The 27,528-nt window shown below is 36.4% G+C and overlaps 1 protein-coding gene across 1 annotated transcript; it reads left to right on the forward strand.

Moving 5' to 3' along the window:
- Positions 1–66: 66 nt before the first annotated feature.
- LOC122535269 (probable chitinase 10) lies at positions 67–27,380 on the forward strand. Its single transcript, XM_043666662.1, has 16 exons — positions 67–361; positions 20,819–20,897; positions 21,673–21,833; positions 21,996–22,233; positions 22,379–22,558; positions 22,754–22,877; positions 22,982–23,291; positions 23,803–24,232; positions 24,295–24,512; positions 24,667–24,821; positions 25,003–25,143; positions 25,262–25,409; positions 25,560–25,745; positions 25,804–25,926; positions 26,213–26,411; positions 26,683–27,380. The coding sequence occupies exons 1-16, from the start codon at positions 359–361 to the stop codon at positions 26,889–26,891; spliced, it is 2,904 nt and encodes a 967-aa protein (XP_043522597.1). The 5' UTR covers positions 67–358; the 3' UTR covers positions 26,892–27,380.
- The last annotated feature ends 148 nt before the right edge of the window (positions 27,381–27,528 follow it).

Here is a 27,528-nt window from a genome sequence, read left to right on the forward strand (position 1 = left end):
GCTGACTAGAAACAGACGGGAAGAGAGGGAGGAAGGAGAGAATGACAGGAGGCACTCGTTCACTACGGTCAGTGCTTTCTGAACTGTTGTCAGTGACAGTTCCTCGATCATGTGGCGGTGGATCCTCCATCACTAATTACGCTTCCTCTTTTTTTTTACTGTTCTTCTTCGCTCGTCGTTCACTTCCGTTCACGGACTGTGTGCCTCGCTGCATTTGACACACGCGCCTCTCGTGTAAGTTTGCTTCGAGCGCGCCTCGTCTTGTTCTTGCTCATCCCCTTCTTCGTGTCCCGTCGATATACTGGTGCTACTTTCCACGTTCGGAGTGTCGCGCGTGGCTGGAAAAACTGGACGAATCATGGTAAGTGAAAAGATGCAAGCTGCGAGACTGCTCGTAATCGTGTCCCTTTGGGAGCAAAAGGGAAAGATTCGCGGAAGAGAAAGAGCAGAATTTGACTTGGTGTGGTTTAGCGTGCAAGTGACATTTTACTTTTTTTTTTTTTTTTTGTAAGAATTTAGTCGCTTTTGTGTTTTACAAACAGAAAAATTGGAACGACTTACGTAATTATGACGAACTGTTAATTGAACAAATTTGAAATAAAATTTAGTTTACCATCTCAGACAAATTTAACGAGCAAGTTTCTCAAAGAATTCCAGATTTATCCACGTTTGTTAAAATCCAGAGGTCACACGTGAATTTCGTAAATATAAAAAGTAACGAAGTTGTTTTTTACTTTACCTTGTTAAAATGATTTAACAAGTTCCTTGTAAATTTATTCGCATTTATCAGTGCTAAAAATATCGTGGCCATTAGGCTGGCGGTGTCGCCGAGGCAGTTCCTGAAAAAGATTGCTCAGTTTTTGCCGAATCTTTCCCTCCGTCCCTTTTCTCCGATCGAGTCCGCTCCGTTTTCAAACTCGTTTTATTTTTCATTCGAACGATATTACATCATGCGTGGATTCATGCAAGACCACCGTGGAACCGGTCTGAAAAGAGATCGATTCGAAAAGGATTAAAACAGACATCGAGATCGCGACAGGGGTTGTGTCATTCTTCCTTTTTCTCTTTTTTTTTTTCTTTTTTCCCTTCTTCTTCTTGCATCAATGGATGATAGTTCGATTAGTGCCTGTTCATAGCAAGTGTCAGATATTGTGATACATATACGGATCGTTTTGAAAGTACGCGCAGGAAACTTTCATATTTAAATGCAGTGCGACACTCTAAAGTAGAATAATTATTTGTGGATCTATTTATTAGATAATAAAATCCTCGAGTGATAATGAAATTTGCTGCGAATAGTAAAAGGGTCTGTCGTTCGTGAGGTTTGATAATCTTTATTTTTACTGAATCTTTGCAACTGAATGCTATATCGAGAGAAGTTTTCAGTTTATTGTTTGGAGGTAAAAAAGATAAATTAACGATGATCGTATTACAGTGAAAAACAAGGCAACGGTGTACAAGACTAAAGTGTAGTAACACAGTGGTTTGACAGAAAGTCACGAATTTATGAAACACAGATGGATAAGTATCTATCCTTGAAGCTTGTTACAGAAGGTTAAACACATTCTCCTTTCAGTGATCAGAAATTTCCATGGAATTGTACGTCCAGAACGAAACGATCTCTAAAATATTTAATCGCATCCTATTACAGTCAATTAGGAAACTTAGACTCGTATAAAATACAAGCTGTTCAAACAACACGCGGTTCGACTTTTTTTTTGTTCTCCTTATCTGATCGATACTTCAAGAATTACCATCCGAACGACGTTATAAAAAAACACCAGATCATTTCGTTGTTCTCTTATCCTCTAGCCGACAGTTTCGCAAAGTATCTCGGGTGAATTGCTCCCGCGCCGAAGGTTAATGAAGAAAAGTGAACGAGGGAGGATATCTGTTCACTGATATCTGGATGTATCTCGTAAATCGGCGGAACAGTGACAGTTCCCTGCCTACGCGTTCCCGTGGACCTTCGTTGTAACAAGCATCGAGAACTCGTTTTATTCTTCCGGGTTAGCCGCGAAGCCCTCTCACTTTCGTCGAGCGACGACCTCGTGTGTCGATTGCTGCTCCTTGATAATCGAACAAATTCGAAACGAGATCGAGACCGAACGGAACGCGTAACCGGCAGTTGCGGTTCGAGTAACGTGGGCGATAAAAAGTGCGAGGAGACAGGTAGAAATAGAGATTCGTAGGGATGTTGCATATGTATACCGATCATTATTATTCAATATTAATTATAAGCTGATCTATTCAATAAGAGATACACGATCTTTTATTACAGCAAAATAATAAACTGGGCAATTATTATAACAAAATAATAAACTTGGCAAAATTATCTATGAACTACGTTTACAAATTTTACAATGGATGCTACGTGTCAAGTGAATACAAATCCTTCATAATTTTCAATTCAATTCCTTCGTTTCTTTTCTGAATAACAAAGTACAACTCGAGCATATAATTATTATTGACAATTAAAAAAAAAAGGATTTATATATTAAATAGAAAAAACATTAGCAGTCTTGTACACCGTATGCGTTTCACCTTCGACTTGTCGTCTTTCAAACTGTTTTTCTCCCCATCGACATTTACCACGCTCGAATCGTAAATTTAATTTTTTCGACAGTCTTTTGAAACGCCTCGAGGAAGCTCGCTCGAAGTGAACACTCGTTACGACGATCGGTATTAAAATACGGTTTTAAAATTCGATGTTAAAACGTGCGGACTAGCCGCGATATTAATCACCGGGCAGCGATGGTGAAAACGCCGATCGGCTGAGTGAACTCTCGATCTTGATTTACGAAGTCTACGAAACGAATAGAAGGAAACTGACACGGTATCCTCCTTCGAAAGAATTGAATTGCCAACGTTTCGTTTCTTTCCCGCTTATTTTCTTCTTTTTTTCCTTTCTTTCTTTCTTTCTTTCTTTTTTTCTTTCTTCGCTACAACGTTTGCAAGGTACGTTTTCACACGAACGCTTTGTTACATTGTGAGGCAATGCAAATTCGGCTTGTGCGTAATGCCTAGCTAGGAAATCTCCTCGTTCGTGGGCGATGTAACCAGCTACGTAAATAGGAAAATTGCTGCCTTTCGATTGCGTTAATACAACACAGAATTCCCTGTGGTCGTAATCGATTTGATCGTTTTCGCTTTTTCTTCCTCGTTCCTTCAATATTCACAACTGTAAAATTTTCATGCCCACTGAGCATCAGTTTGCATTATATAAATTTGGCAGTTTTGTCTAAACTTTTCGAAGACTTGCGAAATGATATTCCACGCTATCGTATATCGTTCAAACATAATGCATTCGCACGACTACAAAACTTTACTGAAATTTTAAAAATGCTTCGTTGGAAAATACGAGCATGTGTAAATACTTTCTGCGCCACTGTAAGTAGAAAAAAAAGACATTTCGCTCGAAGATTTAGAATAGAAGATTTTCTTGTTTTCGGGCAAATTAACTTCAAATGTTATCGCTATGAAACAATTGGAACCTATCGTGTAAGCTTGCTGTTTCTTATCGATGAAAATTTTGACTTTTTGACGAAACGTTCGCTCGCAATGAGCGGTCGTGGCCGTTTTCAGATGCAACGTATCGGCGCTGAATTATTAATGAACGTCCCTAGCAATCGCTAATCGTGACTAGTCGCGTTAACGGTAGAGAAAAAGAGAAATGTTCTTTCCACATCCAGCGGCACCGATTGGTGAAACCTGCGGCAGCTTGGTTCGCGACAGGTCAGCACGTTCACTCAGGCATTTTGGCCTTTCTGAATTCGCCGTTTGCAAGTTTCACTTTTGGTTGATTAACTACCGACGTTTTCATCCTAACGAGCCACGCGCCTGGTACTTCCGATAAAAATTTTATTCGCAAGTTGAAAATAAAATAGTTTGAACAGAATTTAGTTGATGGTAGAATCTTGTTCGTGAATGAAAATTTATTATATTTATTATATAACTTCTCTCTAATTGGATGTCTTGAAATATCGTTCGAATTTTGATCTCCATTATCATTTAGAATTATTCGAATAATATTATCCGTGTTTGATGAATCGTAGGGATCGTGTCCCGAATAGTGAAATAGTATTCGTTGATTGGCAAATAAAACCTACGATTATGTATTTAGAATATACGTTAAATAAGCTTTTCATTTTTGTGCTGTCTGTAACATTGGAGTATCATTTATGATTTGTCAATAATATAATTTTAATAATGTTATTTAAATGAAGCATATGTATTCGTTGATTAATAAACAATTCGCGAATCGTTTTCAGAACACGCGTGCCAGATTTCATTTCATTTTCTTTTTAATATCATTTCTGATCCATGATTATTCAAACAATGTTATCTACGTGTGATGAAACGTAAGAATCGTGCCTTGAATACAAAATAGATTCGGTGATTGGCAAATGATTTACGATAAATAATATTCAAAGCACAAATATATTAAATAAGCCTCGTGTTATTATTGGAGACCAAAATTACATCATGAACCAAAATTATTAATTCTTTAGTAATATCTGCGCTATTAAAATAAATCAATCGTATTGTGAACGTGTCAACCATGTTCTTTTGAAAAAGCGTAGAAGAATATTTTGCACAAGGAACCATCGAAAATAATAAAATTTAATTCACAGAAAGATGAGATAAATATTATTTAGCCATCACTCAGTTTGAGAAACTTCTCAATTACAATCACCTACTAAATTCATTGATGCGTGAAATCGTTGAAAGATAGATAATTTTCAAAGTTAACGTCCTGTACAAACAAGTCATTAAATTCCAAATATTGGCAGTCTAGTTAATCCTAATCAACACATTAGCGTACGTTAATTCTACGAAGAACTCAGTATTCAGAAAACAGGTAATTCTCAACGAGAAAGCTAGACAAAGAAAATTCACAATTCATGATTCTTAAAATTCTCTTGCAACTCAGATAACCAGATTGAACAATGTAGTTTTTAATAAATGGATTAATTTGACCCATAATTTCTGAATCTGTTTGTTAGCAGGTTAGCAATTTCACAAAATGTAGTTTGCGATATTAGAGAAATCAAACATTCGAGAAAAGTCGTAGAAAATATCAAAAATATTTCTGGCAACAGCTTTACAAGTTAATTTGCACGAAATCGATGCTGATAAATCTGTGTTCAACGTACTGTTCGATAAAAATTAATAAAGATGACGAATTGTAGTTAAAAGAGTGGTGAATGATTTATCACTCGCGAGACTGCATCGAGGCATGAATTTGTGATTCAAACGTTGTGAGTCATCCCTGTAAAGAAAGATTTGTAGCTGTAAGAAGCTTAATACGTGATTTGTAGTTGCAAAAAGCGTAGTATATGTGGTTTGGTCGCGTCTCTATTTGCGTTTTCTTTGGCATTTAACAAAATTTATGACGAGTAACAAATATTCAGCGAATTAAGAATAACAATAGATGAAGTAACTCATGATTTTCATCTTTTTGCTCGACGTCAATTATTCCAGAAGACTTACACGTGTTTCTAAGAGTAAATAAATTCAGTCATTATATTATTATTATTATTGCAGCTCTTCGCAAAAAAAGCTTTTGAATTTTTATAAATTCATACGAGAAGAAACACAGATCCTAATTGTATTTTTCCCAGGTGCAAATAACGTTTTCGAATCTCAACAAAATTGAACGAACGACTTTTAAAATACTCGTCCAGCAATGAAATGGTTTTCAAAGTTTTACACGTAAAAGACGAACGCACATAGATGTCTAGCAATAACTTTCCAAACCGATTGAAAAGTGGTTTCTCAGCTGTTGCCCTATTTTTTTGTTATCGCGCGTAAATATTAGAAGTTCTCGAGCTTTCATGCAGGATTGGCGAGATGAAACGGGTTCGACTAGGCAATTTTCACGCGGGGAACTGGCCAGGAAAAAAAATTTGGTAGAAAGCAGCTGGAATCCGGTCGAATTTCTATCGAAGTTCGCTCGTTCACCTCAGCGCGATAAACACGCTATGCTTTTGCTTGGTTGACGTTTTCTAAAAAGTAAACGCCACATCTCCCAAGATTTCGAACGTAGATATCTACTCCTGGTAAAAATCAGCCGGCTGGTGAAAATCAGGATGACTCGGCGTGCAAGAATTCTTTCCCCTTGTTTTATTTTTCGAAAGAAAAATTTTTCTTTTAGCATTTAATTCTATAGTAAAAAATAAATTATTTAAAAAAAAAAACAAATAACATCGAGCGACAATGAACAGACTGTGGATTATCATGTAATTTGTTGCGAGTATTTTTACATACTATATGCATGAAAAATCTACGGAAAATATTTATGAATTCGTTTCTACAATTATTGATTTAATCGTATTTATCGTTTTATGAGATGAATTCTCTATGACTAAAAACAATAGAATGGAATGGAGTTATGTCACTGGTATGGAATGAGTAATCAAAGCAACTGTCAGAGATACATTGGGCATACATTAGAAGGGTATGATACACGGAACAGACTTTCTGGGAATATTTTACAAGTCTATCTATTAATCCTACTTATAAATCTGTTCTTCTTATTGCCTGTAGAAAGTCATAGAATTTCTTTTGATCGGCTATTTATACGTCTATAATGCATTCAACACTTCTATAAATCGTTCGTAAATTGTATCTTTTAAATATCTCAATTATTTGCAATTAACACTTATTTGTGATACGTTCGTAAAATTGTACCTTTTAAATATCTCAATTATTTGCGATCAACGCTTATTTGTGATACGATTTTAATTTATAGATTCGCAATTATTTATTAAATCAAATTAATCGTATGTCAAGTACTTTGTATATCCATTAATTTTAATTTACCTTAAGGTTCTTTAATTTCGATTAAATCTTATTGTTAATTTATTTATTAATTCGAAGGCAATTTGATTCGTATAAAATTCTTTTCATTTCAGTTCGAACACTTTTTCAAAACGAGCTTCGAATAATTGGCTGCATTTGGAAGATGTGTTTAAAAAAAAAGATACCTAAGCAAACAATAGCAACTTTTTCTACCAACACAGATTCACGGATGCATTCTTTACGAGTTACAGACATTGAAAGTCGCATGCTTTGGTGAAAGGAATGTAACACGATATTTGAGCCTCACAGTAGTGTGTAAAACGGCATCTTTAAAAGCGTTAACTATTTCTCACTGTTCACCATGAAATTTCAAATGAACAAGTTTATTAACGATAGAAACGCGTGGAGAAATACAAATGGAAATTTCTTATTTTCTAATCCTTATTACTCCAGTATATCATTACGTCAGTATTTTAGAACAAACTGAAGCTGGCAGACGAAATAATGCGAAGCAAGTAAAAATATTGGTAAACAATTTTATTTATTCGTTACTTTTATGTTTAAAAATTATTCCTCGCTTTTCCTGAAAATTGCAGGTACTGTTTCTCTATTTATTTATATCACTCGCATTGCAACCGTCATTCAGTATCAGAGAGGATGTCCCAAAAAGTCCTAAGCGAAGAATCCACGAAAGAAAAAGGACAGACAAGAATTTCAACAGATTCGTCGCGCGTTAAAATGTTCCACACTTATGTTATATTATACGCGAGAAAGCACGAAGTTACGAATCTTCTAAACTGCTGAAACATGAAAACGTTTCCCTGCTTCGCAGCGCAAGCGCGAGGACCGTTGCCCAAATCCGTCTCGTGACGTAAATAAAAGGAAGAAAGGAAACCGAAGAAGTTCGATAGATTTCCCGTAGCGGCAGGAAACTGCTGAAAGTTTCATAAGCGGGGCCCGCTCCGGCGGAAGTCAGGTGAAAACGGGGTCCGCAAACGTGCGTAGCTTGAGAACGAACACCGCCTATCACTCCGCTCCATTCCGCTTCGCTCGCGGAAGAAATCCGCTCGCGCGATCACGACGAACGAACCAGCCTCTGGGACAGTGCCTCGAGTGCCTGAAACAGTGAGTTTTTGCTTCTGGCAGGCTCGGCGAAGTTTTCAGGTTGAAATACGCTCGCTTCGACCTGACAACAGGTCCGGCAACTCGCACCTTATGTAAGATTTCACTTCGCTGTGCTTTGTTGTACGCTCGCTCGCTCGCTCGCTCGCTCGTTCGCTCGTGTACGGATGTACACGTATACATAGCTTTCGCGGTATTATCGTGCCATTATAATACGACCGTTATATCTGGAAATAGTAGATGCTGGGAATGATACGTGGACCGCGTTATTAATTTCAACGTTGAAGACTGAGGAGACGCGGCTCGTCGGTGACGGGAGTACAAACGAGTTGCACAGCCAGTTTTCAAGGGATTTGAATTTACAATTGGAGAGGCAGACAGCGTTCGTACGTTTGATTAATTTCGAATAACTCTCTAACTCGGTGTACAGCGAGCCTTCGCGTTCTGACCTTTCACCGCCGTCGGTTATCTTCGCGTTTTTCTTTGAGAAGATCGTGAACGAGATTTTGCACCTCGGATGCGCAAGTCTCGGATTTGTCACGGAGGAGATTTTCGACTCAAAGAAATGTGAAAATGAGTAGAGAGAAGAGAAATATATTTGTTTATCGATCGTACGTACGTTCAGAAGTTCGTTTACAATACAGATGGAAAAGATCGGGACATTTTCAATAATTTTCAATAATTTTATTAATTAAACTTTTAAATATTATAAAAAGCTCGCTTACAAAAATAATCAAAACTTTATATTATTCAATTTCATCTTTATCATCAATTATATTTATATTTTTTATTATTATTAATAATAATTTAATTATATTTTCATATTTATATAAATTCAAAATTTTTAATAAATTTTTTTTTTTGTTAATATAAGTGTACATTATATTATAGAAGGTGTAATTAACGTGTTAACGAATAGATAAACGAGGCAAATGAACTTTTCATGTATTTTCAAGCATTAAAATGTATCTTTTTCATAGAATAAAACATCTATCGGCTTATAATCTTGTAAAATGTATCTTTCTCATAGAAATAAAACATCTATCGGTTCATAATCTTTTTCATGGAATAAAGCAATCTATCGGTTTATAATTACGCGGTGAATATCGAGAGAACGTCTCCAACTCTTTCTACCAACGAAGCGTCCCCATTTTCATTCGTTACGCATCGCTTCAAACGGCTCTCCCAACACACGCTAGAAACTCTACGTAAGTTAGTAACTCAAAATTAACATTTTTTAGTTAGTAACGCTTCATTATCAAATTGATGAAATTTTAAATAAAAATAAATACCATCGATACTCCTTCTGCTGATCTCTCGACAGAGAACGAGCAATTGAATCGCTCAGGTTTTCACGTATTCAAAATAAAATAAGAAGACGAAATTTCATATTTACGCGGTGCGAATTTTATTATAAAAACGCATGAAAATCTGCAAAAATTCAAACTCAGTTGTATTTACTTTACGTCGCGCGTTTACACGGTTTATCTCGCTCGATCGTTGATGGGCGATGATGAAGTCGTGGATCGCGCATCAGTCGAATAACTCGAGCATGAACTTGAGGCCGAGTTAATGAATTGCAGGCGCTTTCGATCCAGGTAACTCGGATAATCCCGAGGAGGGGCTTAACTTTCGCGTGGCGGTGTGCAAAATCGGTCGAGAAGCGTATAGAGAGAGGCGGGGGAACGAAGAATCGAGAAATACGCGCGTGATTTCGCATTTCTTGCGCGTACTTTTCCTTCGTAAGTGCCGCGTATTGAAGCGAGGCCACGAAAGTCGGTCATTGCCTTCTTTATCGTTGCGTACGCAAGAGAGACGAGGGAGGCCAGGGATGGCGCGTGAAGATTGAACTTCGTCTCCTTTTTTTTTTTCTTTCGTCTCTTTTCGAAAAGACGCGTTTGTCGAACGTCGCCGCCGATGAATTATGCGGGAACCGTGCGAAATGGAACGAGACGGAACGAAACGGGGACGAAGGGAACTTTGTAACGTTCACCGTAAGACACCTGTTGGACCACCTAGTGGTGAAAAATGTATCGCCATACCAAATATTCTCCCTTCGTCGATGATTTGTAGATATACACGGTCTGAATTACAGCTGGATCTTGACTTGTTGGGATGATTAATCGTGAGACAGGTGTGTTTTTGTGAACGACAGACAGTTTTATCTTCGATTCGTTGAGAATCGGTAAATAAATGAAATCGAAGGCGAAGAAAGAGGAGAGGAGGAGGGATGGAAGGGAATAGACGAGGCGAACGATGCTTGTTTGTCGATTTTCACATAAAAATCTTAACGCGAGAGAATTTCTTCTCGGTTGAAAACGTCGAGCCAAAAGCGTCGAGCACGATCTATAAAGAGGCGAGGAATAATAGAAGGCTGGCTGGTTGCTTTCACCGTGATTTCCAGGCGAGGCGTTAATTGTACCGGTTAATAAAATCCCCCCGGGGCCTGTTTCTGAAACGTCTCTGGGTTTTAAAAATCGTCGATCGTGCTCGAAATTCAAATTTCGGTGAAAGTAGGAAGACGCGACGCCGGGAAAAAAGTTGCTAATTGACATCGTTCACAAATTACTCAGCCGTACAATAACATAATATACTGCACGCAAAAATTAGGGGATATAATATCAAAGTGAATATGGAGCGACGAAGAAAAGAAGGATTTGACTCGTTTTTCTTTTTATTATCAATGTCTGATGTTCTTGTTTAATAAAAGAAAAATCAAATGCTCCTATTTCTTGTCGCTTCATATTCATTTTGGAATATCCGCTAATTTTTGCGGGCAGTATAGTTTAAACGCGAGCGTGATAGAAGTGTCGAGTCTCTTTGAGAGTTCTAACAAACTTTGCTTCATTTAAAACGTCGATAAACACTTAAGTAATATACTTGTAGAGTGACTACACGTAACTTGATCATCTTGAATATCTCCGTTGCGTTTGAAGATATGAAAAAATTGTGTTAATAAAAATTGCTTAGTATAGAGGTAATGTGACAGTAACAGCTTTTTTAATTGGGGGAATACACAGTCATCTCAAGGGCATCTACTTTTCTAAAGAACGTGATATATCTATATTTCGCTTCGTTAATTAGTGCAACTCAATATTCTTTATAAAAAAATATATATATATTGAAAAATTATTAGTTTAAGATAAGAAGTATTTTAAAATCTATAAAATCTATCTATCTATATGAAAGATAAGGAAATATTCTTGTGTTCGTGTTATTTTTGTCTTTCCCGCATAAATTTTATAAATCTAAACATTAAATCACGGCAAGCAATTAATTTATGAACAGAGGATCTAAAAGACGCTTCAGAATCACCCACAATCAGAATTAATTTTGTAGGCGTTTAATATTAATAACAAATCCAAGGTATGTATCGCATTTGTTCTGATATAGTACTTGTTACAGTAAATATTAATAATTTATCTAATATTTATCAATTACTCGATTTCCGGGCAAAATTAAACTTTTGGAATCGTATAGTAAAGTACAAACTTGAAGCAACATTCTTATGCAATTTTGGATATGATTTTACAATAATATCCAATTGATTAATTATTAATAATTATTTCGACAAGTGTCTGGGTTTTCGCTACGTATGTCTATGATTTCTCATCAATACCAAAATTTTGCAAGATTAAAACTCGTTATTTGAAATCGCAGAAGCTCCCTTAGACTCTGTACTTTATATTCCATGTATAAAGATTATTAATTAATTAATCATTAAGTGTTAATTCAAATTATGCGAGAAATCATTGCATCAGTCCTCCGTAGTAATGGATTGTCGTAAAACAATAATTAATAACTCATAACTTAAGCAACAATTCCGATACAAAACTATACGTGAATTTTGCTTGTAATCTGTATTTTAGTCCACGATTCTAAAAGTGCATGATTTCAATCTAAAAATCGAGTAATTAATAAATATTCGATGAATTAGACGGAAAAGTACATGTATCCTTGTCACGTGACGTTGCTGTTCTTTTCTATACTCGAGTGCTGCCATCTACCGGTTTGGGATTGAAAACTTGGAAATGTAACAGGAACATAGAATATAAACAGAGGTATCTCGACTACTGTTAGACAAGATGCGCAATACTGTGCAAAAAGGACAGACATACGTGACGTAAGCAGAGAAGGAGAGCACTATCAACAGACAAGGATAGACATATTTCTCTCTCTAATCTGTTGAATATTCGCGAATTACTCGATTTTTAGAAACAACTTGTGCACCTTTGGGATAAAAGAATAAAGTGCAGATCTCAAGCAACATTCCTATACAGTCTTTGATACGATATTTTGTTTAACTAATTAGTTATAAATGATTCTTTCAACAAGTGCCTGGACCTACGCGAGACTGTAATATGCATGACTACGATTTTTCATTAGTAATGAGCTTTTGCAAGATTAAAGGTTGTTATTTGGAATTGTAGAAGCTTCTTTAGACTCTGTATTCTTTATTCCATTTACAAAGATTATTGATTAATTATTTGTTAATCCAAATTATACGAAAATTCATTGCGTCGGTTCTCCGTAGTAATGTAACACGACGGACTGTCGTGCAATAATCATTAATAACTGTTAATTTAAGCAACGATTCCGATACAAAACTATATGTGAATGTCGTTTATAGTCTGGTTTTTCTTCCACGACCCCAAAAGTACATAATTTCCTTCTAGAAATCGAATAATTAATAAATATTCGATGAATTAGACGGAAAAGTATATGTATCCTTGTCACGTGACGTTGCTGTTCTTTTCTATACTCGAGTGCTGCCATCTAGCGGAGTGGGGAAACTTGGACTGAAAACTTGGAAATGTAACAGGAACATAGAATATAACCAGAGGTATCTCAACTACTGTTAGACAAGAAGCGCGATACTGTTAGACAAGGACAGATACACGTGACGTAACAGAGAAGGAAAGGACTATCGAACGACAAGGACGGATATACCTCTTTGTTTAATTTATTTTATACTCATTAATTACTCGATTTCTAGGACAAAATCATGCACTTTTGGAATCGTGAAACAAAGTTCAGACTACAAGCGACATTCACGTATAGTTTTGTATCGGCATTCTTGTTTAAATTAAAAGTTATTAATTATTATTGCCCGACAGTCCGTTATTACCGACGATACCGGAGAACCGACGCGATGAATTTTCGCATAATTTGGATTAACAGATTGTTAGTTAATAATCTTTGTACATGGAATAGAGAGTATAGAGTCTAAGGAAGCTTCTACGATTCCAAATAACGTGCTTTAATCTCGCTAAAGCTCATTATTAATGAAAAATCGTAGTCATGCATATTACAGTCACGCGTAGGCCCAGGAACTTGTTGAAAGAATTGTTTATAACTAATTAGTTAAACAAAAAATCGTATCAAAAACTGTATAGGAATGTTGCTTGAGATCTGCACTTTATTCTTTTATCCCAAAGGTGCACAAATTGTTCCTAAAAATCGAGTAATTAGCGAATATTCAACAGATTAGAGAGAGAAATATGTCTGTCCTTGTCGGTTGATAGTGCCCTCCTTCTCTGCTTACGTCACGTATATCTGTCCTTTTTGCACACTATTGCGTTTCTTGTCTAACAGTAGTCGAGATACCTCTGTTTATATTCTATGTTCCTGTTACATTTCCAAGTTTTCAATCCCAAACCGGTAGATGGCAGCACTCGAGTATAGAAAAGAACAGCAACGTCACGTGACAAGGATACACGTACTTTTCTGTCTAATGCATTGAATATTCATTAATTACTCGATTTCTAGGTTGAAATCATGCATTTTAGGAATCGTGGAAGAAAAACCAGACTACAAGCGACATTCACATATAGTTTTGTATCGGAATCGTTGCTTAAATTACCAGTTATTAATGATCACTGCACGATAATTCGCCGTGCTACGTTACTATGGAAAACTGACGCGATGAATTTTCGCATAATTTGGATTAACAAATAATTAATCAATGATCTTTGTACATGGAACAGAGAGTACAGAGTTTAAGGAAGCTTCTATGATTCCAAATAACCACCTTTAGTCTCGCTAGAGCTCATTACTAATGAAAAATCGTAGTCATGCATATTACAATCACGCGTAGACCCAGGCACTTGTTGAAAGAATCGTTTGTAACTAATTAATTAAACAAAAAATCGTATGAAAAATTGTATAGGAATGTTGCTTGAGAGCTGCATTTTATTCTTTTATCCCAAAGGTGCATGAATTGTTTCTGATAATCGAGTAATTACCGAATATTCAACAGATTAGAGAGAGAAATATGTCTGTCCTTGTCGGTTGATAGTGCCCTCCTTCTCTGCTTACGTCACGTATATCTGTCCTTTTTGCACACTATTGCGTTTCTTGTCTAACAGTAGTCGAGATACCTCTGTTTATATCCTATGTTCCTGTTACATTTCCAAGTTTTCAATCCCAAACCGGTAGATGGCAGCACTCGAGTATAGAAAAGAACAACAACGTCACGTGACAAGGATACATGTACTTTTCTGTCAAATTCCTCGAATATTTATCAATTATTCGATTTCTAGGTTGAAATCATGCACTTTTGGAATTGCGGAAGAGAAACCAGACTATAAACGACATTCACATATAATTTTGTATCCGAATCGTTGCTTAAATTAACAGTTATTAATGATTATTGCACGACAATCCGCCGTGCTATGTTACTACGGAGAACCGACGAGATGAATTTTTGCATAATTTGGATTAACAAATAATTAATCAATAATCTTTGTACATGAAATAGAGAGTACAGAGTCTAAGGAAGCTTCTACGATTCCAAATAACGAGCTTCAATCATGCAAGTGCTCGATAGTAATGAAAAATCGTAGACATGCGTCGCGTACGCCCAGACACTCGTCGCAATAATCGTTAATAACCAATTAAATAAATGGACAATCATGTCAAAAGTGGTATAAGAATGTTGCTTAAGGCTTATTCTGTATTCTTTAATGGCAAAAGTGCATGAATTGTTCCTGAAATTCAAGTAATTAGAGAAAATTCAATAGGTTAGAAGGAAAAGTATGTCTGTCCTTGTCGTAGAATATCGCGCTCCTTGTCTGTCACGCGATGTACGTCTGTCCTCGTCTGACGATATAGCGCTCCTTGTCTAACAGGAGTTGAGATACCTCCATGCATATTCTATGTTCCTGTTACATTTCCGAGTTTCTAGTCGCAATCCGACAAATGATAGCAGCTTGTTCGTAAAACAATAACAGCACCATTGTGCGACAAGGATAGATACGCTTTCCTGTCTTATCTATCGAATATTCATTAATCACTTGATTTCTCAAATAAAAATCGCACTGCTTTGAAATCGTACAAGAAATACTAAACCTCGAACGAGTTTCACACAGAGTCTTGGAGTTGAATTTTTATTAATTAATTAATTATTAACAATTATGGTAACAAGTATCAAAGTTACTCCGGTATGTGTTCCTAATTTTTTATTAATATTATAACTTTCGCGATATAAATTTGATGTAATTATAGAAACTTTTTTTTAATCTTATCTGCAAACTATTTATTAATAAAAAAAAAAAAAACAGAAAGGAGAAAAGAAACTACACTAAATTTATTATCAGCGATAAGACTCTGCGATAGACGGAATCATTCAATTAAGTAAATTCGTTTCAGATGAACGCTATAATTAGATGTAATATCTAAACGATTCGAATGAGAATGATCGTTTTCGAGCTTTCATAAAATTTCAAATAATCCAAAGACCATAAAAGAATGAGGTCATGTTCAAACGGTTTTATTTTAATTGCATACACGTGTGTTAGATAAAGCAAATATCTACAAAGATTGTTCGATACGTTTTTAATCTGGTGAAAAATTTTTTATTTTTTTCAGTAGACTGTAGTAGAACTTTTAGTATTTTTTTCTTTCAATCGTAAAAATCTGTTTGCATAGATCTCTGGCAAAGTAATTTATCACTCTACTATTATCGGTGACTAAAGTATAAAATCTGTAGGAAAGAAATCAAAGCGCAAGGAACAGTGAACGATTTATAACACAATAAAGAACACTTTCTACAGCTTTTAATATATTACATTAATTAATAATATTATATTTAATATATTATATTAATTAATATATTATATTAGTTATTCAAGTTTCTAAAAATACACCGTTCTTCCGTGGAAAATTATGAATTGATCATTCCCAGCATTAAGGTCAAAAATTTTCATCTTGATGAAACAAATTAAAAATTTAGATTAATAAAAATTTACAGTGAAGTGAATTGAAAAGCAAAGGGAGAAAGAGAAACGAAAGTTCACATTCGTGACCGATTTAAATTTAATACATGATTTACAACTACCAGACCGGCGCAACATAGTTGTGCTTCTCGTCACGGTTTCGTGGATAATCGTTCGCGGAGTTTCCACGAAACGAAATGAAACGAAACGGGAGCAAGAAACGAGGTGAAAAGGGTAAACGCTTCAGAGAATGGGGAACACCGCGATGAAGAAAGCTAAACGCGGTCTCTTACAGTACTTTATGCTACTTTTTGTTCCGACATCGCGAGAAAAACCTTTCTTTCCTCTTCTTAGACCATTGATTTTGGTCGGTTCGAAACTTCCAAGTTATGGCGGAGCCTTACGACCCACTTAAATCGGATATAATATAATAAATCTAAATAAAATAAAATAAAAAATAATAATAATAATAAATCTAAAGTAAAATAAAATAAAAAATAATATAATATAATAAATCTAAATAAAATAAAATATAATATAATATAATAAATCTAAATAAAATAAAATAAAATATAATATAATATAATATAATATAATAAATCTAAATAAAATAAAATATAATATAATATAATAAATCTAAATAAAATAAAAAATAATATAATATAATAAATCTATTCGTATCGGGAGTAAATTTTCATACTCTGGTACGGGATAATTAAAAAAAATTGTCGAGCGAGATTATTCTAGTCTGATAAGTAGAATGAGACGCAACAGACGAACGAGGCTTCGCGAACGCGGTTACGCGGCAAGCTATGATTTTTCACGCATCGACAAACCGATTGATCGGAAGAGAGAAAAATCGCTTTTTACGCGTGTCGTCCCTTTCTTTCCCACCTGGAGTATTACATTCACTGTGTTGCGTTGCTCGCTTCATTTCCGTGTCGTTTCACTCGTGCTCGGTCACGATCCAGCGGAGAAATATGACTGACACACATATACACGCATTATCGTCGACTATTATCGCCTGTTGGAAACTCGATTACCAACGAAAATTTAATCGACCCGCCTTTAAATTTTTATCGGCAACAATTATTAAACAGGCACGCTCTGATTTCACTTTGAATCGCGCCTTTATTATTATATACAGGGTGTAAATCGTGTTCATGCGAATTTTGTCTGTGGATAAGTATCGAGTAGTAAATGTCGCGAGTGTTTAATTAGACAATAGATACCGATAGATTGAAGGAAATAAATGTCACGATTCATCGAGGGGAGGAACTTTGTCGAAAAAAGGATAAGATTTTATCTCGAATCTGTGAAATAAAGAATAACAAAATTGGGCTTGCGTATTTATTCAAGAAAATATCATTACATAGGAAATAAAATACAATGCAAACTAATTAAAATACAGTTATTCATGTTTCTTATGGAATAGTACATATATTATAGGGAAAAATATGATGATAAATAATGTGAAATAAATATAAATAATAAATAGTATAAAATAAAATAAATGAACAATGTATAATAAAAAAATAACAACGAATACTTGTTACAATACGCAAATTAAAATTTGCACGTTCATAGATAATAAATATGGCAATGTTCACAAATATGGCAATGTATCATAGGTGCAACAATGTTATAAAATATAATAAAACACGTATGTTCGCATATATGTACATATGTATATACGTATATATTTATATGTGTGTGTGTGTGTGTCTGTGTGTGTGTGATGAATAAATAAACAAATAACAATCATCTCCGTCGAAAAATAACTAAGCCCTAAGTAGACTATGCAATACTGTGCAGACACTCTCGCAGAAACTCCCTTAAAAAAAAAAAAAAAAAAAAAAACAATAGAGACCACAACGGCTACGAGTGATAATCTTCAACTCTGTGCTCCGAGTATATGCTTCGATACGTTGCACGATAAAATTACGAAATTTTCGTAAAACAACGAGATTTATGTAACGCTGGCAGAGCGGCGAGAGGGAGAGAGGGGAGAGAAGAGAGAAGAGAAGAAAGCCGCAGAGAGCGGCGGTGAGGACGACAAAAGGAAAAGGGAGAACGACGCCGATATCGTGCCCGATATCGAAGCACGACTGTATAATCGACGGAATAATTACGTTCTCCCCTTAATAGGCAATCTTGAGAATCGATTTCTCTGATCGTGGGGAATCGGCGATCGAGTCGTTACCTCGCGACAGCTAGCTGATACGCCGCGTTGCTTCTCCTTGGCTTTCGAAAATCTGTAACGCCGCGATCGCCGGTGAAATTTTCACGGATGGTCGGCTCCTCCTCTGGCAGTGCAGCCAACTGCGACAAACTGGAGGGACCGGCTCCTTTTTCTTCTTTCGTTTCGCTAATCAGAAGCTGCTGTGTCTCAGTGTTTAACTGCACACGCGTTGATATCGTGTAAAAAATAATAAAAAAACGAAGAAGCGTTAAGCAGTAACGATTATGGATGATCATCCGAGAATTTTATGAATACAATGAGAGGATATTTTGTGGAAAGAATTTTCTAGCAATACGAGGAGCTTTTATATGAAGATGAGTCATTGATAAGAAGTGTTTAATTATTGTGTTCTATTTAAAAAAAAACAAAACTTTGCGTCGTAGTCTGATTACTTTAGTAGAATAGAATATACGTACGACCAAGTATGTATAGGAGAGACTTGATGTTATTCTATAAATCTGTTGATATTTTTTATGAAGTACTTCATAATGATTCAAAATATTCATGAATTAATATCATTGATCATCAATTAATATTCATTAATTTGTTATATTCAACAATTGTATTAAATATTATTAAATATAATACAGTAAATATTCGACAGTTAATATATACATTAAATTACATAATGTACATTATAAAATACATACGTTACAGGCATACGTTATCAAAGAAACATATCAAAATGCGTCATTTATCATCGAAAATACACGTCAGTTTACCAGCACCACTGTATTAAAACTATTTATTCGTTTTATTCTTCCATAAACGGAAGATTTTCTAATCCCCAAGCGCGGAAAAGAAAACTAGCTCGACGATTTCATGGGGGAATGAAGAGAAACCAAGAGGAAAAGAAAAACACTTGTATGCAAATACAACGCGTACAAACAGCGGTTTTGAAAGCATCCGTCGTTAGTTTTGTTCTTTAATCTACGCGCATCGTGTTAATTAGCCAAGCAACATGAGTAACGAACATAAAAATGTATAACGCGGAATAAATTGCGAACGTAACGAAGCCTGGGCAATTGCCACGTATGTGACAATAGAATGAAAATATTGTGAATGAACGTTCCCCTCGTCGGAGAATGCAATCGGATTTTTAATCAGTTGCCAGTATTTTCCCTTATCTCGAAACAATTCTGGAACAGTTCTGTGAGACCAGAACTCTATTCAAGACAGCCGGTGTTACAGTTGGAAACGGTTTCACGGAGATATTTTAGAACGCGAGATATTTTGCGTCGCAATATCATTTTTTTTCTTTTTTTTAATGTTCTAAAAAGGAGAAGATGATTTTTAAGCGATGGGGAAAAATCAGATGTAATGACTTTTTAATAAACAGCAATAACAAAGTTTTAGAGTTCGTTCGGATGATTTAATGACCAACTTTTCGTGAAGTATTCATTTCTCGTAGCAGGTAAAAAATAACTTCTAAGTTCTCACGCAGGCTATCATAATCGTTTCGTTCGGACAGGGAAGTTTACGACTCTGAGTTTTCAATTCAATATGCTCGAAGATCTTGGTAATTGATCGTAGAAACCGCAAATGACTTTCTCCGGTTTTCGTCGTGACTAATGTTTCATCGCACGCGCGAGAATTTCTTCCTTCAAAAGTAATAAACAATTCTGTAAGAAAAATTTCTCAAATACACAGTATTGACTTGCTGTTTCGTTTATCCTAAATACTAAATCATTAGATAAGTGAATTATCTAATGTGCAGTGCTGTTGTCCGATAGAAATTGCACAAGACTTTGAAACAACCGTGCGTGTTACGTGTTGAACGCAGGAAAGCAAAATTAAAGAATACAATTCTAATTCCTCGGACTTTTTCCTATTAATCAAGCTAATTCGAAGTTTCTCAACAAAGTTCCAATTCTTCTCTTTAAAATCCTACCTAATCCACAGCGTAGCAATAATAGTAGTTTACGATCCAGGATTTTAACGACTGAAAGTATCTACCTCACTAAATATATCACTGAATAATATTCTACGCATTGAGACCTCCACGTCATTAAACACTGAATAATTTTCCACTCGTTGGAAGTCCTCCACATTGCTGAATAATAATGCGAATAACTCGCTTCAACTTACGTTGAACAGCCGCGATCTAAACTTCTCTTTGTCTAGTATATTTCTCTTTTCATAAAAAAAAGAAAAAAAAAAGGAGAAAAAAAAAGTACAAAACGCAGAAACTAGGTCAGGTGATCGGTGGTCGGTTACACTTATGAATATGAACGATTTCCTCAACGGTGGCCGCATTTTTGTTAGTTTATCGACCTGAACGAACGCGAAGAAGCGAACTGAATGGACCTGTGGATCAAGATCGGTGAAAAAAATATTTCGATACGTCTCGCGTTCGCTTCCCGGTCAAACCTTTAAAAACGTAATAGCAACGACAGGTTCCACCGATCGGTAACACGTTTCACTTTCTTTCCAGGTGTCGACTAGCAGAACGACCTGTTGGCTGCTGTTCGTCTGCTTGATCGTAATTCTCGGGACTCTCGATAATGCAGAAGGTAATCGTTCGCTAGCTTTCCAACGATACGGATCTTTTTCTCTGTTTGCCTTTCTCAGCTCCCCCTACAGTCCTCGGATCTTTAGTACATCTCAATATTTACATTTCGATCTCTCGCTCAGTTTAGCGAAACGAAGAAAATCATTTACGCGTAGTGTTTTAAGACGGCATTCAAAGTCTAAAACTTGGTCGGATGAGAATCTTTTTTCGTATTTCGTTCAGACTTGAGATCTTTAATTTTTAATTAAAAAACGCAGTAATGAAATTTTTCGAGAAATTGGTCTCGCTGTGGAAAATTTGGTTATTCAATATTCGTTTTGCTAATAACTTTTTCATGCGATTAATCGATCTTTAACGCGACAAAGCGCATCAGTTTTGTATTACTTCATCATTCGGGTTGAAATTCTTTTTTACAATCATTCTTCTTCGAAAGATAAAGTTACGGAAGCAGAAGACTGTAACGAGCGAAAGGCGTCAAACTCCATTTTCGTTTCTTCGTTACAAACGTCGAGCGATTACATAAAAATGGCCCGTATATTCTCAGAGTGATCAGAGTTATGCAAACTGGCATTAATATCACGAAAGAGTGTAATCTTTTTTCCAAGATTAGCCACTTGTCTGACATATCGATCTGTTGTTAAAAATTTAAGAAAAACTTTGAAGTGAAATTCGAAACGAATAACTGCAGAGTAAATGTCTTGTTTGCTTGCTGTTTTCACTAAAAGAAACAGAGGTCAATTGCGTCAGTATATAGAGAGAATGCGTGAAACACACAGGTACAAGGAAGAGATTTCGCAGACCAGCAACCTCCGCCCCATCGATCTCGAGCGATCAGGAAGTCTCGGCCAGCGTGAACAGATTCAAGGTTACGCGAAATCGTATCTCTAACAAGAACAAGAAGAATGAAATTCAGACTGGTAAATCGGAGGACTACAAGGTAGGTATGCTAATCAATTGTCACATATACCAATGGTACAAAAGAATTCTATGCTAAGAATCCTGATTCATGCAGTTTCGTGCGTACGAAAAACACGTCACTCTTCCGTCGATAAATACTTGGCCTTCTAAAACGATCGTTATACAATTTCGATTTGTGCAGCTTGTATGTTACTATACTAACTGGTCTCAATACCGGACGAAAATTGGGAAATTCCTACCGGAGGACATACAGCCGGACTTGTGCACGCACATCATATTCGCGTTCGGTTGGCTGAAGAAGAACAAGCTGACCAGCTTCGAGTCGAACGACGAAACGAAAGATGGGAAAATCGGACTGTACGAACGAGTGGTCAACCTGAAGAAAGCTAATCCCTCTTTGAAGATTTTACTTGCGATCGGTGAGTATAATTACCGTGAGAGATACGCTGAAAAACGATCGAAAATGATGGAATTCTTAATTCGAGATGAATACCTAGAACTTCCTTCTTATACAATTTGTCACGGGTGAAGAGACTAAGATTGCGTGCGATCGTTTTCGATCAGGTGGTTGGTCGTTCGGCACTCAAAAGTTCAAAGACGTGTCGACGACGAGGTACGCGAGGCAGACTTACATCTACAGTGCCATTTCGTACCTGCGAAATCGAAATTTCGATGGCCTCGATATCGACTGGGAGTATCCAAAAGGAGGAGACGACAAGAAGAACTACGTGCTTCTGTTGAAAGGTAAAAACACAACAATAGAGAAACGAGCAATGCAATTTTATGCACTGGTGTATTTCATATTTTCACTTGAAGAATTGTGCAACACGTTCGTTTCAAGTTTCAATGTTCGAATGAATGACAAGAAACGACCCAATGCTAGCAAATAATTACATTGCGAATTATTTGATCGTGTCAGTAATTAATTTACATTCGTAGAGCTTCGAGAAGCGTTCGAAGCTGAAGCTCAGGAGAAGAAGATACCAAGGCTTCTTTTAACAGCTGCTGTGCCGGTTGGTCCTGACAACGTTAAGAGTGGATACGATGTGCCAGCAGTTGCTAGGTAAATTAACCACGTACGATTGTATATTTTTTGCAAATTTATTCAAAAACTGCCCTTCTCTCTCTATTATCGACAAATTAACAAGAGTTACCACATCTTTTCAGTTATCTGGACTTCATCAATTTGATGGCGTACGACTTCCACGGGAAATGGGAGCGAGAGACGGGCCACAACGCACCTTTGTACCCCTCTTCGTTGGACTCCGAATGGCAGAAACAGTTGAGCGTGGACAACGCAGCGTCCATGTGGGTTCGTTTGGGCGCCCCTAAGGAGAAACTGATCATCGGTATGCCGACCTACGGACGATCGTTCACTCTCACGAACCTCTCCAATTTCCGTGTTCACGCACCTGCCAGCGGCGGTGGAAAGGCCGGCGAATACACCAAGGAATCCGGCTTTCTTGCCTATTACGAGGTACGTACTCGCGATCTCTCGCCTCCAATCCGCGAGCCTTGTTTCACCAAACGTGCCGTTTTGCTTGTAAATTGAATTTTCTTTCTTTGCTTCTTTTTCTTTTTCGTTTCAGCAGGTCGTTAAACAGATTGAATGTTCTTTCCGCGTTTCTCGCGGTTGGGAAACGATTAGTATCGGTTTGAAAGTGGTTAAAGGACTGTTATTTATTAGCAATTTAACTGCCACGATAAGTGGGCTCGGTGATTGATAGGTTGTACGATTCCAAGGGACGGTGGTTTTAGAGAGGGACGTATAATTTCAATCGTTATTCACGGCTGAAATTTGAAAGTTAAATTATTCAAAAATTAAGTATTTTTCCCCCTGTCTATATAGAGGATTCAATTTTTGATAGATAAGTCAAGGAGTCTTCCAAATTTCTTACAAATCGATAGATTCAATTTCTTGAATCGATAGATTCAATTTTTCACTAGACACTAAAAACTCGAGTGTCTTTTCCTCCCATTTCCTACAGATCTGCGAGATGTTGCGAAACGGTGCGATTTACATCTGGGACGACGAGATGAAGGTGCCGTACATGGTTCAGAACGACCAGTGGGTGGGCTTCGACGACGAGAAGTCCATCCGGATTAAAATGGACTGGCTGAAGAGCAAAGGTTACGGCGGGGCCATGGTGTGGACAATCGATATGGATGATTTCAACGGCACGGTTTGCGGTGGAAATGTCAAGTACCCCTTGGTCGGGGCGATGAGGGAGGAATTGTTCGGAATATCGAGAGGTTCAAGCGCCAAGGACGTCGACTGGACCGCCGTGGCTAGCACCGTGTCCGAGAGCATTCTGAAGAGACCCGAACCTTACAAGATATTGGTCTCGGACGTGATCAACAAGGCGAAGAAACTTCAAAAACCGACAACGCAACTCGTCATTAATCCTCCTACCAATGGTACGCTCCATCTTTTCAATTTGTTTTAACTGTGATGACTATGATTTATTTGTCGCTCGCAGAAAGGGCAGCTCAATCGATGTGCTACCTAACGAATTGGTCGCACAGAAGACCCGGATCTGGGAAATTCGTGCCAGAGGACATCGATCCAACGCTTTGCACGCACATCGTCTACGCGTTCGCGACTCTGAAGAATTTCCTACTCGCGGAGGAAAGCGAGAAGGACACGGAGATGTACGAACGATTGATCGCTCTGCGTAATAAGAATCCCGACATTAAGGTCAGAGATTATACATACATACGTGTAGATTGGAATGCATACGATATTTAAAAAAAATTTCTCTTAACGATGTACGCTCAAAAATTTGGTGATTATTATTTCGAGAATGATATTCAATAACAGTGCGATCAACTCGGGAATAATGATTTTTCAGATATTACTGGCGATCGGTGGTTGGGCGTTCGGATCAACACCGTTCAAGGAACTGACTAGCAATACATTCCGCATGAATCAATTCGTTTACGAAGCCATCGAATTCCTACGAGAGTACAAATTCGACGGTCTGGATGTCGATTGGGAATATCCACGGTAAATTTCGAAAAGTCGTTTTTGTTTTCTCGTTTTTTTTCACGTTTGACGATTTTACTTAATTTTATGTCATTTTTTTCATTTTCTAAAACTAAATATTAACTAAATATGTTACAAATTAACTAAATATTAACTAAATATGTTAAATATAAGAAATTCTAATAAAAATTGAACATATTAGAGGTGGTGACGATCGAGCAGCCTACGTGAACCTTTTGAAGGAACTTCGACTGGCATTCGAGGGTGAGGCAAATAGTTCTGGACAACCGAAATTAATTTTGTCAGCCGCGGTGCCAGCGAGTTTCGAGGCTATCGCTGCAGGGTAAGCTCTTACTACTTCAGTGTTTCCCTGACGTGTATAATTTCACTCTTTACTGTAGAAAATTCGAGTTTGTATCTTTCTTTCCTCTTTGACTCTTTTGTTATCGATCAATTTTTAGGTACGACGTGCCAGAGATATCTAAATACCTGGACTTCATTAACGTGATGACGTACGATTTCCACGGTCAGTGGGAGAGACAAGTCGGCCACAACAGTCCTCTGTTTCCTCTGGAAAGTGCTACCAGTTATCAGAAGAAATTGACAGTGGTAGGTATTGAGAATGTTAATAAATGTTACTTTCTCCTATACATTTTCCAAATACGTATTATTAATGCAATAATTAATAGATTAATTAAAATACCAAATACGAACGTGTCAAATCGTACTTAAAATTACATGTGTGAATAAATTACATAGGATTACAGTGCGAGAGAATGGGTGAAACAAGGTGCACCAAAGGAGAAGTTAATGATCGGTATGCCAACTTATGGCAGGTCGTTCACGTTAGTGGACAAAGATAAATTTGACATCGGAGCTCCAGCTTCTGGAGGTGGAATAGCCGGAAATTTCACCAACGAATCGGGATTCCTCTCGTACTACGAGGTAGATATTAACTATTATACTATTCAACGCATCGTACTAACAATGTACGACTGTATAGATCTGCGGCTTCCTGAATGAAGACAACACTACGTTAGTGTGGGACAATGAGCAGCAAGTTCCCTTTGCGTACAGAGACGATCAATGGGTTGGATTCGACGATGAAAGAAGTCTTATAAATAAGGTAATAGCATTTGGTATCTTAAAAAACGAATTGAATAGTCAATTAAACGAATTAAATTATGAACTTTCATAGGTTTATAGGGAATTTAATATTATAAAAAATAAATCTATTTTCATAAATTTCATAAATTTTTTTTTTTAAATTGTGTATTTGTATATATATTCTCGAATTATTCAAAGAATGCAACTGTTAATCAGTTGATGCGTACAAAATAATATGGAGTGTTAGAGCATGGTATTAATTTAATGAATATAATAATGCAATATTAAATATTGCATTGCCCTAGATGCAATGGCTCAAAGAAGAAGGCTTTGGAGGTATAATGATCTGGTCGGTGGACATGGATGACTTCAGAGGAAGTTGCGGGGCTGGCAAGTATCCACTGATCAAAGCGATGATGAAAGAGCTGAGGGATTATAAAGTGAAATTGGAATACGACGGTCCTTATGAGAGTGGGAAAAATGGAAGATACGCCATCAAAGATCGTGAGTATTTTAGTTAATATAAGTAATATAGAGACATCAAAAAGTCATTAACATATGCGAGAAAAAGTATTCTTGGATACGACAAAAAAGAAGGAGAACATCTTACAATTATTTTGTGGAATAACTTTCAATCTAATGTAAAATTATTCTAACTAAATATATAACAAATATAATGTATTAATCTACTGAATGATAAAACAATATGTTAATCTATTAATTAAAAATTATTAACCAATTCCAACTAAATAATATGTTAATGTGATAATTACAGCGAACGAAGTGAGCTGTGATGAAGAAGACAACCATATATCTTACCATCCTGATAAGAACGACTGTACTATGTACTATATGTGCGAGGGCGAGAGAAAGCATCACATGCCCTGCCCGGTAAATCTGGTATTCAATCCAAACGAAAATGTTTGCGATTGGCCTGAAAATGTGGACGGATGTGTACAACACACACAGGCACCGCCCGTGTAAAGAAAAAAGAAAAGAATCGAAAGAGACAAAGATATTAACTATTTAAGAATATTTTTAATTAAAACAGTTACGTGACGACAATTAAAAAAAAAAAAAAGAGAGAGAAAGAAAGGATTCGTTATTCGTCGAAAGGAAGAAATACGACGATGGTTAATCAACGAGAAATTCCGTTATCCAGAAATCTCTTTTTATTTCTTCCCCTTATTCCAATTTTCCTCTCCTCTCCCCTCTGAAACTTTTACTTAAATTCCTTAAATTCCTCTTAATCCCCTATCGATTCCATCTGTCTACGTATTTCTTACATTTGTATAAATACACACGCTACTGTGACAGATACGTTTTGTAAATAAAAAGAAACGAAATTTTCTCCGAGAAAAGAATATTTCGCTTGTAAGAATAACAGCAGACGAAAGTAAATTGTACGTACCATTAACTAGTAGTTCTTCGTTTTATTTTGTAACTTTACATAAAAGATCATAATTTGTTGTTCGTGTCGGTTTTTATCTCATGGTTTTAAGCTCATCCCTGCTTTCTTCAAATTTCGCGTGAACAACAGAACAATAAATTTACCTTAAATCAAAGTATGTATTAATCATCAAAAGTAAAACGAGTAAAACAAGTAAAAAGAATCAGTGAT

Source organism: Frieseomelitta varia, unplaced genomic scaffold (genome assembly GCF_011392965.1).
Source record: "Frieseomelitta varia isolate USP_RPSP 00005682 unplaced genomic scaffold, Fvar_1.2 scaffold_693, whole genome shotgun sequence".
Classification (NCBI taxonomy): Eukaryota; Metazoa; Arthropoda; class Insecta; order Hymenoptera; family Apidae; genus Frieseomelitta; species Frieseomelitta varia.